This window comes from Miscanthus floridulus, chromosome 1 (genome assembly GCF_019320115.1).
Source record: "Miscanthus floridulus cultivar M001 chromosome 1, ASM1932011v1, whole genome shotgun sequence".
NCBI lineage: Eukaryota > Viridiplantae > Streptophyta > Magnoliopsida > Poales > Poaceae > Miscanthus > Miscanthus floridulus.
Genome location: NC_089580.1, coordinates 41,855,288 through 41,870,808, shown reverse-complemented (window position 1 = coordinate 41,870,808; position 15,521 = coordinate 41,855,288). Strand labels below are relative to the sequence as shown.

Sequence of the window (15,521 nt, the reverse complement as noted above, 5' to 3'; positions counted from 1 at the left end):
GTGGTGATCTGGGCAAGATCTCTTGTCCGAACTTTGAGGACGGTGATGGATATTTCAACTCTGACAACGAGAAATCCAAAGAAACTGCTGCAACATGTTTGGAGGTTAGTGAGATATTTCTATAATTATAAAGTAATTTTATATGACCCGGCGATTCTGAAGGACTTCTTCTCCTTCTCATTCTTATCTTTTCCCTCCACTGTAACCCGTGCTTTCTCTTGACCTATAAAAGGAAAAGCAGAGCGTCCCATAAGGGACATCGCAACACATCGCATCAATTCGGACTCGAACCCATCGAACCCCGAACCGATCAGAACACACGAGCACACAGCCAGGAAGCGACCGAGCTCTCGGCACCCGTTCGCTCCTCTCACCAGAAACTTGGGACATGTTCCTCTCTCGACAGTTTGTAACCCATACTACGAACTTTCAGTGCTAGTAACACGAGCAGCAGCAACGAACTGGACGTAGGAACATTCTGTCCGAACCAGTATAAACCTCATGTCCTCTTAGCACACCATCCGAGTCAGACGCGCAATATTAGAAATTTACTAGTCGGTGGCAACTCAAAACACCGACAGATACTCTCAGCAAAAGTAATTGATATATGGGATATGCCACTTTGGTGTACGTAGGGTAATGAACAAACTTTCTCAACTGAACTTGTGCCAAAGGCTGGCATGATCTCTACTTCGGAGGAAGAAGCATACAAGTTTTATAATGCATATGCCGGAAAAGTCGGCTTTAGTATCAAGAAGTGCCACACTAAACATAGAGCAGATGGCACACTATCTTCGAAGTATTTTGTTTGCAGCAATGAAGGTCACAAGAACACTAATCGAGAATATCAACCAAAGAAAGAGCGTGCTTCAACAAGGACATGCTGTAATGCTCGTGTCCAATTCTCTGTGTCACGAGAAGGGATTTGGACGATGCAGAGAGTCATACTCGCTCATAATCATAGTTTTGTAAGTCCTGACAAGACACACATGCTTAGATCACAGCAGCGTATGACAAAAGCGGACGAGCATATCATTAGCAAAATGCGGCAAGCTGGTGTTAGGCCAACTGAAATATATGATTTTTTTCAACGGTGGTCAGGCGGAGCTGAGAATGCGCAGTTCTTGAAAACGGATTGCAATAACTTCATTGGTCGTGAGCGTAAAAGGTACTTGGAAGCCCAAGATGCACAAACCCTATTGGAATATTTAGAGAACAAACAAGTTCAAGATCCTTCTTTCTATTATGCCCGTGTTTAGTTGCCATGCCAAATTCTAAAAAAGTGCTACAGTACCCATCACATCGAATCTTGCGATACGTGCATAGAGCATTAAATGTAGGCGAAAATAAAAACTAATTACACAGTTTGGTTGGAAATCGCGAGACGAACGTTTTGAGCCTAATTAGACCATGATTGAACACTAATTGTCAAATAAAAACGAAAGTACTACAGTAGCCCAAAATCCTAAATTCGCCCAACTAAACACCCTCTATGCTGTGCAATTAGACAAAGAGGATGGCCGAATATGTAACTTATTTTGGGCAGATGGTCAGGCCATTGCAGACTATGCTTACTTTGGGGATGTCACGTGCGTTAACACTACATTTCAGACAAATAAACCTGAAATGCCTTTTGCTCCTATTCTTGGAACAAATCATCATAGGCAAACCATCATTTTTGGAGCTGCACTATTATTCGATGAAAGTGCTAATTCATCTGTATGGGTATTTAGAAATTTTTTGAAAGCAATGTCTGGGAAGCAACCAGTCACCATTTTCACAGATCAATGTGCTGCAATGGAAAAGGCAATTAAGCTTGTTTTTCCAAACTCAAGCCATCGCCTTTGCCTATGGCACATATACCAGAATGCTGCAAAACACCTTAGCCAAGTAATATCCGATAATGAGGATTTTCTAAAGGACTTCAAGTATTGTGTATATGAAGAAAGATCAATAGCGCATTTTAACAAGAGGTGACAAGAGTTATTGGCTACTTACAGCGTTGGGTAGAATTCATGTTGCAAAATTTGTATGCACTACGTGAGAAATGGGCCACCGTGTATCGTCGTGATTCGTTTTGTGCGGACATGACATCCACTTAAAGAGTGAAGGTATGAATAATATATTTAAAAGAACTTTTCACAGAAAGCTCTCTATTTCAGAACTCCTGGTGGAATTTGACAAGTGTGTTGCACGCCTTCGTGGTAATGAGTTATATGAAGATTACAAATCACGGAGTTCTGAACCGGTTCTCTGTGTTAGTAATTTATCTTTTGTCGGGGGCCAATACTAGAGTACCCGAAGAGGAGAAGCTAATGGTCATCAACATTGATTCGTCCGAGCAGTCAAGAGCACGACTATAGCTCCAACCGACCCCCAGGTGCGCGGGCTCCGCCTCGCCCGACCTCTGGGGAGCGGGCTCCGCCTCGCCCGACCTCTGGGTTGGGGGCCCCGCCTCGCCCGACCTCTGGGGACGGGCTCCGCCTCGCCCGGCCTCTGGGGCGGGGGCTCTGTCTCGCCCGACCCCTCAGGCACGGCTCCTGACGGAAGCCCGTACCACCGTCAACCACTACGGGCCAGAAAGTACAACCCAAGGTCAAACTTCTGGCATCATGCAGGGAGCGGGCACATCTCAACATGACCCGTGCCCGCGACATGTCACTCCAGGGAACTCACATCACCAACCGTGGCGGACGTGTGGTCACTATGTTGCCTACTCCTTGTATGGCCGCTGACCAACACGCTGGTTCGCCGCGTCGCCCGCCGGGACGAAATGGGACGTCACGACCCGCTGACAACATTGGGGCGTGGCATCAGCGACAAACAGGCGCCCGGCGTGGAGCCGTCCCTATCACCATCTGTAGTGTCGACGGGACCCGCATAAAGAAGGAGAAAGGCCCGGTGGTCCTAGAAGCCTTCCTCTCCTTGCCTCTTCTTCCTCTTTCTCTCTGTGTAACATGCTCTTCCCCTTCGTCTATAAAAGGGGAAGCAGGACGTCTCAGGAGGAGGACAGTTCACCGCTCTACACGGCTGTAGACATCAAAACACACGCCCTAACACGCCTTAGGAGCACACGCACATCAGAGACTTGGGGCATGTCCCTCTCTCGCTCGTTTGTAACTCCTACTATAAACTTTCAGTGCTAGTAACACAAGCAGTAGTGACGAACTGGACGTAGAGACTTTTTGCCTGAACCAGTATAAACCTCGTGTCCTCTAAGCACACCATCCGAGCCAGACGCGCAATACTAGAAATTTAATAGTTGGTAACTCGAAACACCGATAGTTGCCGCGCCAGGTAGGGGCCTTTTGCGCGTCTCGACGTCCACACCAAGCCTCGGATGGCTAGTCACGGCGTCAGCTGGGTCCCAGGCGCGCACGTACGCTTCGGGAACCTAGATTTCATCGTCACAACGGAGGGAGAGTTGGCGCAGGCTCCCACCGCCGTCCAACCTCTCCACTCTGTCGGCCTCGATGCGATCGCCGAGGCGCTTGAGGAGCTACAGCTACACGTACCGGAGGCCCGCGCCCCTGGGAGCGACTAGCTCCTCGGCTTCGATTACGGGAGGCTAGAGCGCTAGCTCGGCGTCTTCCTGGGACCCCGACCGTCCCAGGAGGACCTACGCCACCTCACCTTCTCATTCGCCAACGTCATGACGCAGCTTTCCAGAGGAGAGCCGCTCTCCCCAAAATACCTCATCCAGAGTGCCCCGATGACGCTCCCGTCCGGTCTACGCAACGCCGCAGAGACCGTTGGCCACCTTGTGGCGCAATGCACTCCCCCATCCCCTATGAACGATGAGTTCGTGGGGATGACCAAATATGCATGGAATCTTTCCACTACCTCCTCGCAGAAGAATCGGAGTCGCTCTCCAGCTCTGACTCCAGCAGGGCGAGCCATCACCCCTCTCGTGAATGTTTCATGGCAGGTACCCCCAAGGGACACGTCAAAAGCATCCATGAGGGAGAGGCTACCCCAAGGAATGACTTCGACGACGAGGTTGAGAGGGATGCAGGGGCCCCACCTCGCCTGCGGGTAGAGCAGCTGAAGGCCCGACACCAAGAGATTGAGAAAGCACGCCTCCAGCTCGAGCAGGAACGTGCGGAGCTCGAGCAAGAGATCGAGCGCCATGGAGACGGTGGACGTGCGCGCCATGGCCCGTGACGTGAACCGGAAGATCATCAAGGACGACGAAGCCCTCCCACACTTCACCCGGGCAAGCTAGAACATCGCTGCTGCGGCGGCCCTGCTCCGGAGGCTTCCAGGACCCACGACGCCCGAGGATCGTCGGACCCATCATGAGATTCGCACGCTACTCGAGCGTGCGGCGGCGTAGCAAGCCGAGAGCTCACTGTCCCGACGACGCGAGCTCAATGCCAGCCAGCACGCACCATCAGAGCGACTCAACAAGGATGTGTCGGTCCACCAGACGCAGCAAGGCGACAGGCCACGCACCGCGGTCCCAGTGCATGAATGTCTTGGCCTCCACCATGATGCGCGCGACACCCTCGACTCCTGCAGGCGTACCCACGGAGATGCAAGGGAGGAGGCTAGCCATGGCTACCACCCTCATCATGGTGGACGCTATGACAGCGGCGAGGACCGAAGCCTAAGCCCCGACTTGCCGGGACCTTAGGCCTTTGGCCGACACATCCTCAACGCCGCCTTCCCACCGCGGTACCGACCGCCGACCAACATCCCAAAATACTCTAAGGAAATGAACCCCGGACTGTGGCTCAAGGATTATCGACTTGCTTGCCAAGCCGGTGGAATGGATAATGACGATTTCATTATCCGCAACCTTCCATTGTTCCTGACCAATTCAGCGCGAACGTGGTTGGAACACCTTTTGCCCAACCGAATCCAAAATTGGGTGGACCTAAAAGAGATCTTTGTGGAAAACTTTCAGGGCACATGCGCACATCCTAGGAACCCATGGGATCTCAAAAACTACCAACAGAAGTCTAGGGAGACTCTTTGTGGGTACATCTGGCGCTTCTCTAGGCAGTGCAACGAGCTGCCCAACGTTGCCGACGCCGACATCATATGAGCTTTCCTGTCTGGAACCACCTGCGAGTCCATGGTTCACAAGCTAGGACATAAGGGCCCGCGAACCACCAAAGAGCTCCTCGACATCGCCACCAACCATGCCTCGAGCGAGGTGGCAGTCGGGGCGATTTTCGACCGCCTCAAAGGCAAGGCTAAGTGGGACGAGGGCGCCGACGAAGGCGCCTCCAATAGTCCCAGCAAGAAGAAGAACAAGCAGCGGTGCGAGGGCTCGCTCGTGGCTGCTATCGACCGCAAGGGGGGTCGGAAGCCCGCCGAGGGTACCCCGAACCACTTTGAGAAGCTGCTCGAAGGGCCATGCCCGATCCATGCTTTCCCCATCGAGCACCTATACAAGGACTGCGTCCTCATGAAGCTGTTCCCATGATGCTTTGGAGCCTGAGGACGACCCCCAGTCGGGCCACCGGCTACACGTAATTCTTCATGGTCTACGGTTTTGAGGCTATCCTCCCGACCGACCTCGATTATGAAGCGCCGAGGGTCAGAGCGTATGACGAATAGGGAGCCGAGGCATCCCTCGAGGATGCCATGGACCAGCTAGATGAAGCGCATGATGTTGCCCTCCTCCGCTCGGCCAAGTACCAGCAAGCGTTGCGCCGGTACCACAGCCGTAGAGTGCGGGGTCGGGCCTTCAACGTCGAGGACCTAGTGCTCCGCCTCATCTAGAGCAACAAGAACCACCACACACTCTCTCCGCCGTAGGAGGGACCATATGTCGTTGCGGAGGTGTTTCGACCAGGCACCTGCAAGCTCAAGACCATTGACGGCGAAGTCTTCGTCAACGCCTGGAACATCAAATAGCTACATAGCTTTTACCCTTAAATTTATGCACGCTTTTATCTTATTAGTTTTGCTACCAACTCCCTGATCTTTCGTGACACCCGACCCTAGCAATGGCAGGGGTCGGGCCTCACTCGAGGGCTGATAAAAGCATATTTATCCAGTAGACATTCTCTATGCCCGACTCTTTATCATGTTAAGACCTAGAAGCGAAGGTCGCGAAAACAAACGCTGAGTAAAACCGGTCAGACTGCAAGAAACCTAGGCTCCAGTGGCTATGGCATTTTTGCTCACCAGCGTGATCAGAGTTTTTTTTCTACACCCCGAGCTTCTTAAGCCTTAACTACGGGAAGAGTCGGAACACATTTAAGAGTATATCCACCTAGCCAACGTTCTCTATGCCTAACTCTTTCTCATGTTAAGACCTAGAAGCGAAGGTCGCGGAAACAAACACTGAGTAAAACTGGTCGGACTGCAAGAAACCTACGCCCCAGCAGCTATGGTGTTTTTACTCACCAGATTGATTCGAGTTTGTTTACCCGCACCCCGAGATTTATGGCCTTAACGACGGAAAGGGTCGGAACGCGCTAACCTTTTTATATTTTATACAAAAAGGGGAGAAGGGCCAAAAATCTGTTTGGCCACAATGGAATTTAAGAGCTTCTACACTTATTACGAGTTCATCGCCTAGCTTATCTGCCTAACTAATTTCTTGGGGGATGATCTCATCCTCTATCTCTGTAGGTAAGTCCTATGCCAGTGGGTCACCCAAGTCGATCGGACGGCTCGGGCCACTGCCGAGAGACGGGTAAGGAGCAGTAGGATGCCCCATGTGGGTTATACCGACTCCGTCACGAACGACGGATCCGGATTCCACTCAAACATATCCGGTAAGTGCTCCATGAACCCGTCACTCGAGCCATCAAGGTAAGTCCTATGCCAGCGGGTCATCCAAGTCGATCGAACGGCTTAGGCCGCTGCCGAGAGACGGGACACCCTTAATTTACGCACATTTTCTTTTATTAGTTTCGCTATCGACTCCACGATCTTTAAGTGATGCCTGACCCCAGCAACGACAAGGGGTCGGGCCTCACTCGAGGGCTGGTAAGAGTATGTCTATTCGGTAGACATTCTCTATGTCCGACCCTTTATCATGTTAAAAAAAATATAAAGACAAGGTTTGTGGAAATAAATGCTGAGTAAAACTGGTCGGTACATGGGATGGGAATATGGGATGATCAGTTTAATTTCCTACTAGTTGCTTCAGGCTCCCTTGGAACAAAGAAAAAAATAAAACAATTCTATAAAAACAAAAAAGATGTTACAGGGCATGTTATTTTTACGTTTTTTTTCTATTCCTGTGTTTCTAGAACAAAGAGATCCTTAGTAATGTTTTGAAACAAACAAAAGATGTAACCATTGTTGGATATAATATGGGCTTAGCCCATATAATATTTAATAAATCAAATAAAACTCTATGGTACGTAACATTAAGTGTTGTATGGTTTAATACCATACGAGATTTTGACTTGACGCTGACTCAGCTTATATGGTTGGAAATTATTCATCTAAATTGATAAGCTGAGAAAAGGATAAAGGCGTGCCACACGCGCGCGCGCCGCCGCCGCTGCCGGTGGGCCATGGCCGTGGCAGGCAGGCGGCGAGCGAGCGAGCGGGCGGGCGTGTGGCCAGTCTTTTGCTACTTAAATCCACATTATCACGGGAGTTTCGCTCCTTGATGGTGGAGACGAAATGAATGCGTCAGTTACCATCCCTTCCGCTTCCACTTCCCGTCTTCTGGGATTCTCCGCTGCCTTCGTCTCCTTCCCCTATCGCAGCCATATATCCCATCCTCCGTCAGTTCAGACCTGGTCTTCCGCAACCGTTCCGAGAGATCCACATGGCAGGCGTGTGGCCAGTCTTTTGCTACTTAAATCCACATTATCACGAGAGTTTCGCTCCTTGATGGTGGAGGCGAAATGACTGCATCAGTTACCGTCCCTTCTGCTTCCGCTTCCCGTCTTCTGGGATTCTCCGCTGCCTTCGTCTCCTTCCCCTGTCGCAGCCATATATCCCGTCCTCCGTCAGTTCAAACCTGATCTTCCGCAACCGTTCCGAGATATCCACATCTCCGCAGCCCTCTGTCTTCCCCATCCCATTCCTCTACGCGCACGGAGCAGCGCGAGAGCAGGTGCCTCCGGAACCCTCGTCTGTGTGGCCAGTCTTTTGCTACTTAAATTCACATTATCACGGGAGTTTCACTCCTTGATGGTGGAGGCGAAATGACTGCGTCAGTTACCGTCCCTTCCGCTTCTGCTTCCCGTCTTCTAGGATTCTCCGCCGCCTTCATCTCCTTCCCCTATCGCAGCCATATATCCCATCCTCCGTCAGTTCAGACCCGGTCTTCCGCAACCGTTCCGAGAGATCCACATCTCCGTAGCCTTCTATCTTCCCCATCCTATTCCTCTGCGCGCATGGAGCAGCGAGAGAGCAGGTGCCTCCAGAAGCCTCGTCCGCTGGAGAACCTTGCACGGGGTGCGCGGCGATTAGGTTTTTGGGGAGCGATCCACGACTGCTCATCCAGATCTCGTCTTCTTCTCGGTGATTGCCCACGGAACCGCAAGCTGTCTTCTTCCTAATGATCCGTTCGTGGGACTGCACTGCAAACATCATCTTGCATCGACTGTGGTCCATGACTTCGAGCAACGCACTATGTCAACTAGTGTGAATGGAACCTTCGATGCCATCAGCATGGGACCCTCCGCTGGGTACAGTCTAATCTCTATGATTACTGTATTTTGTATTCTTACTGTAACAATCAGTATATCATCTATACATGCTGTAGCGTTCATAAGAAATATACACATGCACATATATGCTGTCACAAACCTGCTGATGTTATATTTCTAGATTAAACTGATAATGAAAATGCCTAAATATCTAACAATCCAAAAACCTAATAATAGACAATTTTCTGTCAGTGGTTTTGCTACCGCTTTGAAGCTAAATAATTTTGATGGCAAGAATTTCATGGTATGGCGTGCAAAGATGGTATTGTGGTTGACTGCGATGAACTGCTATCACACTGCACAGGGGAAGCCTGAACAGTTCACTCCTGAGGAGGAGCGAAAGTTCTTGGCTGTCGATAACCTATTTCGAGGCGCCATGATTAGTGCACTTCATCCCAAGTATGAGAAAAACTACATATCTTGCACATCAGGCAAAGAATTATGGGATGCTCTTAAGGCAAAGTTTAGGGTTTCTGATGCTGGCAGTGAGCTATACCTCATGGAGCAGCTGTATGACTACAAAATGGTTGAAAACCATTCTGTAGTCGAACAGGCTCATAAGATACAGGCGCTAGCGAAGGAACTAAAACATTTCCCATGTTTGTTGCCCGATAAGTTTGTGGCCGACGGTATAATTGCTAAGCTGCCACCTTCTTGGAGGGATTTTGCTACTTCTCTAAAACACAAGAGACAAGAGTTTAGCGTGGCTGAGCTTATTGGATCTCTTTATGTTGAGGAGAGGACGAGAGCAAAAGACAACCGTGGAAAAGGAGTTGAGACTTCCACTGCCAATATGGTGCAGAAAAAAAACTCATTTGCATCTCGTAATAAAAAAAAGAAGAACATGCAAGAGAACAACAATGCAAAGCCTAAGCAGACTGCACAGTTTAAGAAGAAAAACAACAATAATGGTGGAGGATGCTTTGTTTGCGGGAGTGATGAGCATTGGGCAAGTGCGTGCCCAGACCGCAAATATAAGCAAGAAAAGAAATCAACAAACATGGTCATTAGCGAGACTGGAGGAGGAACATCTGGGTATGGTAATTTTTTACCCTTTGTTCTTTTAGTTTGTCTTTCACCTGAGTGGTGGATGGACAGTGATGCTAATATTTATGTGTGTGCTGATGTTTCTTTGTTTATTTCCTATCAGGCCGACAGGAGTGGAGCCTTGCTGATGGGAAACGGTTCGTATGCGTGTGTTCTTGGTGTTGGTACGGTCGTTCTGAAGTTTACTTCGGGAAAGACGGTGCTATTAAAGAACATGCAGCATGTCCCCCCATCAAGAAAAATCTTGTTAGTGCTTCTCAGATGTGTCGCGATAGCTTTAAAATTGTGCTTGAGTCCAATAAATGTGTTGTATCGAGACATGGAACATTTGTTGGAAAAGGTTATTATTGCGGAGGCTTGTTCTGCTTATCTTTGCTTGATGATGTGTGTAATAAAGTGGTGAACAATGTTAATGTTTCGGATGAGTCAAATATTTGGCATTCACGACTTTGTCACATTAATTTTGGCTGTCTCACGCGGCTTGCAAATCTGAATTTAATTCTGAAATTTAACTTAGTCAAAAATTCTAAATGCCAGGTGTGTGTGCAATCAAAGCAACCGTGCAAGCCTCACAAGGCTACTGAGGCGAGGAACTTGGCACCATTAGAATTCGTTCATTCTAATTTATGTGAAATGAATGGTGAATTGACTAAAGACGGTAGACGATACTTCATGACATTTATAGATGATTGCACTAGATTTTGCTATGTGTATTTATTAAAAATAAAAGATGAAGCGTTGCATTATTTTAAAGTCTATAAAGCTGAGGTAGAAAATTAACTTGAGAAGAAAATCAAGCGTTTACGGTCCGATCGTGGGGGAAAATATTTCTCAAATGAATTTTCTGAGTTTTGCGCGGTGCATGAAATTATTCATGAGAGGACGCCACCATACTCACCACAGTCCAATGGGATTGTAGAGAGAAAGAACCGTACTCTAACTGATTTGGTTAATGCCATGTTGAAGATTGCGGGACTATCTAAGGAATGGTGGGGTGAGGCTATTTTGACAGCATGTCATGTCCTGAATAGAGTGCCCACAAAGAACAAAGAAATTACACTATTCAAGGAATGGGAGAAGAAGAGATTAAATCTCTCTTACCTGTGAACTTAGGGTTGTTTGGCAAAGGTGAATGTGCCAATAAACAAAAAGCGAAAGCTTGGACCAAAGACTATTGATGGTGTCTTTCTTGGTTATGCTATTCATAGCGTGGGTTATAGATTTTTAATTATAAACTCTAGTGTTCCTGAGATGGCTGTTGATACAATCATGGAATCTAGAGACGCTACATTTTTTGAGAATGAGTTTCTCATGAAAAATGCACCTAGCGCAACTGGTCATGAATTTATAATTCCCCATGAGCATGAAAACTTTATTCCGATAGAACAAATTGAGAAACCCTATGTGCAAAATCCTGAGGAGGATGACACTATAGTCACCAGAAAAGGTAAGAGACAGAGGACTGCAAAGTCTTTTGGTGATGATTATATTGTGTACCTTGTGGATGACACACCAACGACCATTGAAGAGGCATATTCATCTCCTGATGCTGACTTATGGAAGGAAGCAGTACGGAGTGAGATGGATTCTGTTATGTCTAATGGAACTTGGGAAATAGTTGATCGTCCCTATGGGTGCAAGCCTATAGGTTGCAAATGGGTGTTCAAAAAAAAGCTTAGGCCTGATGGTACTATTGAGAGGTATAAGGCAAGGCTTGTGGCCAAGGGTTATACTCAAAAGGAAGGTGATGATTTCTTTGATACTTATTCACCGGTTGCTCGATTGACCATAATTCGAGTTTTGCTTTCTCTGGCAGCCTCTTATGGCCTCATCATTCATCAAATGGACGTTAAGACAGTTTTCCTAAACGAAAAGTTGGAGGAGGAGATCTATATGGATCAGCCTGATGGGTTTGTAGCAAATGGTCAAGAAGACAAGGTGTGTAAATTATTAAAGTCATTATACGGCCTAAAACAAGCTCCTAAGCAGTGGCATGAGAAGTTCGACAGAACTTTAACATCTGCTGGCTTTGTTGTGAATGAAACTGACAAATGTGTGCACTATCGGTATGGTGGGGGTGAAGGAGTCATTTTGTGCTTATATGTTGATGACATACTGATCTTTGGATCCAGCCTCAAAGTGATCAAAGAGGTGAAGAGATTTTTAACTAATAGTTTTGAGATGAAAGATTTGTGAGAGACTGATGTTATTCTTAATATCAAGCTTCTGAGAGAAGGTGATGGTGGGGTAACTCTGTTACAATCCCACTATGTGAAAAAAGTGCTGAGTCGATTTGGGTTTAGTGACTGTACACCTGCTCCTACACCTTATGACCCTAGTGTGCTATTAAGGAAAAATCGAAGAATAGCAAGGGATCAGTTGAGATATTCCTAGATCATTGGTTCACTCATGTATCTTGCTAGTGCAACAAGGCCTGACATCTCATTTGCTATGTGCAAGCTGAGCCGGTTTGTGTTAAACCCAGGAGATGATCACTGGCGTGCTCTTGAGAGAGTAATGCGCTACCTAAAAGGGACCATGAGCTATGGTATTTGTTATACCGGACATCCAAAAGTGCTAGAAGGCTACTGTGATGCCAACTGGATTTCTGATGCTGATGAGCTTTGTGCCACAAGTGGATATGTGTTTTCGCTTGGAGGTGGCGCTGTTTCCTGAAAGTCTTGCAAGCAGACTATCTTAACGAAGTCTACAATAGAAGCAGAACTCACATCATTAGACACTGCTGGATCTAAGGCTGAGTGGCTTTGTGATCTCCTTATGGATTTATCGGTTGTTGAAAAAACTCATACCGGCTATTTCTATGAACTGCGATAACCAGACTGTGATTATGAAGGTTAACAGTTCTAAGGATAACATGAAGTCCACAAGGCATGTTAAGAGACGACTAAAATCCGTTAGAAAATTGAGAAACTCCAGAGTAATAGCATTGGACTACGTTCACACGTCTAACAATCTGGCAGATCAATTCACTAAGGGTCTATCACGCAACATGATAGAAAGTGCATCGAGAGAGATGGGTTTGAGACTCACTTGAAATTTACTATAGTGGTAGCCTGTTCTATGTGATCGGAGATCTCGTAAAGTAGGACGATGAAACAAGCTAGTAGTAAATTGTGAGGAAAGATCCTTAGTAAAACTCATTCCTGATGCATATCTTTCCTTTTCTGTAAGGCAGGCTGACTTTTGCCTTAATGTGTTCTAAGTGGCTTATCAAAGCAAAGATGTTGTCCTACAGAACATCTTTTGAGGAATACACCTATATGAATCAGACTGCTGGTCATAGTCTATAAGATTTGGGTAATCTCTAAATACTCATGAAAGGCACTGAAGTATGACTTATATGCTTCAAATAGAGGGGAGGCCTTTTGCTGCCCAGTATCAGCTAAGGACTTTAGTGACATTCACCTCATACAAAACTATCAATTCAAGGCTTAGTCCATTGTTCAGTTGTGACTGAGTGAAACTATTGTTCTAGATGGATGTTTAACTTAACAGTCTCCATCAAAACACTGGTATATAAAAGAAATATGGTTCTAAGACTACTTTGTTACAAACCCTAGAGTTTGGTGGGAATTGTTGGATATAATATGGGCTTGGCCCATATAATATTTAATAAATTAAATAAAACTCTATGGTACGTAACATTAAGTGTGGTTTAATACCATATGGAATTTTGACTGAACGCTGACCTAGCTTATATGGTTGGAAATTATTTATCTAAATTGAGAAGCTGAGAAAGGGATAAAGGCGTGCCACACGCGCGCGCGCGCGCCGCCGCCGCCGGCCGGGCCGTGGCAGGCGGGCGGCGGGCGTGTGGCCAGTCTTTTGCCACTTAAATCCACATTATCATGGGAGTTTCGCTCCTTGATGGTGGAGACGAAATGACTGCGTCAGTTACAGTCCCTTCTGCTTTCGCTTCCCGTCTTCTGGGATTCTCCGCTGCCTTCGTCTCATTCCCCTGTCGTAGCCATATATCCCGTCCTCCGTCAGTTCAGACCTGGTCTTCCGCAACCGTTCCGAGAGATCCACATCTCCGCAGCCCTCTGTCTTCCCCGTCCCGTTCCTCTGCGCGCATGGAGCAGCGGGAGAGAAGGTGCTTCCGGAACCCTCGTTTGCTGGAGAACCTTGCACGGGGTGTGCGACGATTAGGTTTTTGGGGAGCGATCCACGACTGCTCATCCAGATCCCGTCTTCTTCCCGGTGATTGCTCACGGAACCGCAAGCTGTCTTCTTCCTGGTGATCCGTTCGTGGGACTGCACTGCGAACATCATCCTGCATCGACTGTGGCCCGCGACTTCGAGCAACGCACTATGTCGACTAGTGCGAATGGAGCCTCCGATGCCCTCGGCATGGGACCCTCCGCTGGGTATAGTCTAATCTCTGTGATTACTGTATTTTGTATTCTTACTGTAACAATCAGTATATCATCTATGCATGCTGTAGAGTTCATAAGAAATATACACATGCACATATATGCTGTCACAAACCTGCTGATGTTATATTTCTGGATTAAACTGATAATGAAAATACCTAAATATCTAACAACCATCACATTTTGCTAGTCCAGCAGCGCCATAAGACAACGATCACTTATATAGTGTTTGGTTTGGATAAGGAGGGATGGGACGCACGAGCGAGGATGGGGCAGCCCCTAAGAGGAATATTCCCCAGAGAAGGGTCGAAGGTGATAGATCTGTAGTCTATGTTGTACCTAACAATGCAACTGTCGATGTTCTTTTATCGTTTTAAATACATTTTGGACTGGTTCCCGAACGTTGGATCTTGTGGCATGCCCAATGTTTTGAGGTTGATTCAGTATAAGAACTGCACTTTGGCTTCGGTATTAAATATAGCTCTATTCTGCATCAAGTAGACCTCTATGCTGCATCAAGTAGAGCCACTAGAGAAGACGATGAAAAGTTCAGATTGAATATTGTATCTTTTTTTAGATTTTCTTTTCCATGTGTAATTTAGGGACATAAATATAATTCACTCCTCTCTTCGGGGGAAAAAAAGATGAGTAGACGAGCTCCGTTGTAACCGGAGTATTAGCACCACCAACAAAATTGGAGAAAAGCCATATTAAACACTACGTACTGGCACGCGTGTCTGCCAGAGCTAGATCAGACATCAGAGTACTAGCGCACTCGCAATCCTCACCTACCGTCTACCACCATCCTTTCCATGTAGAGACGACTGGAGAGAAAAGACAAACGGTTTACTGTGATTTTTCAAAAAGAAAACCTTTTTCTAAAAAAAATCAAAAAGAAAAAAGAGGAGAAATGTTTACTGCTGATCGTGTTTCAGAGCCATCATCAGTTGGCATGGTCGGTCGTAGCTCTCATAGTAACTGCTAGGAAAATGCAGTCCCAGAGAAGACAGACAGTAAGCCCCACTACGTACGTACCTGGCCGACCGCCGGCTGGCTAGTGGTAGCGGGTAATTTACCTGGACGTCCAGAATTCGTCCAGGTCGCGGTCGTCATGCAGAGTTGACATGGAGAAAGATCCACGACCACGCACCAGCCACCATCGATCTGCAAAGCTCCTGCACGAACTGCAAATGGGCAGCGACGTATCATAAGTTGGTGAGACAGACAGAGAAGAGAACCATGCATTTTCTCTCTCTGAAAACGCTTGGAAAATGCGCGCGCACGAGGGGTCGGAATTGCAGGCATAGACAGTAGCTAGTGGTTGCTTCATTTGCAAGTCCAAATTTTGTCCACAGGTCTTCTGGCTCCTCCAAGGAAAACGGATCGGAGATGGAAAATATAACCCCATTCAGCTATCTATCAGCATAGTTCAAAAGGTAACTGA

The 15,521-nt window shown here is 47.3% G+C and overlaps 1 protein-coding gene across 1 annotated transcript; it reads left to right on the top strand.

Annotated features, from left to right (window-relative positions):
• The first annotated feature begins 9,159 nt into the window (after window positions 1–9,159).
• On the top strand, window positions 9,160–9,811 carry LOC136455416 (uncharacterized). The gene is made up of 2 exons (XM_066455452.1): window positions 9,160–9,671; window positions 9,787–9,811. Exons 1-2 carry the CDS (start codon window positions 9,160–9,162, stop codon window positions 9,809–9,811), a joined length of 537 nt encoding a protein of 178 aa, XP_066311549.1.
• The last annotated feature ends 5,710 nt before the right edge of the window (window positions 9,812–15,521 follow it).

What these genes read in the sequence shown, in the direction of transcription:
- LOC136455416 (XM_066455452.1), top strand. Translation starts at nt 9,160, where the DNA reads ATGGTTGAAAACCATTCTGTAGTCGAACAGGCTCATAAGATACAGGCG. An exon ending in ACTGGAGGAGGAACATCTGG is followed by an intron (nt 9,672 to 9,786) that starts GTATGGTAATTT and finishes ATTTCCTATCAG; the next exon opens with GCCGACAGGAGTGGAGCCTT.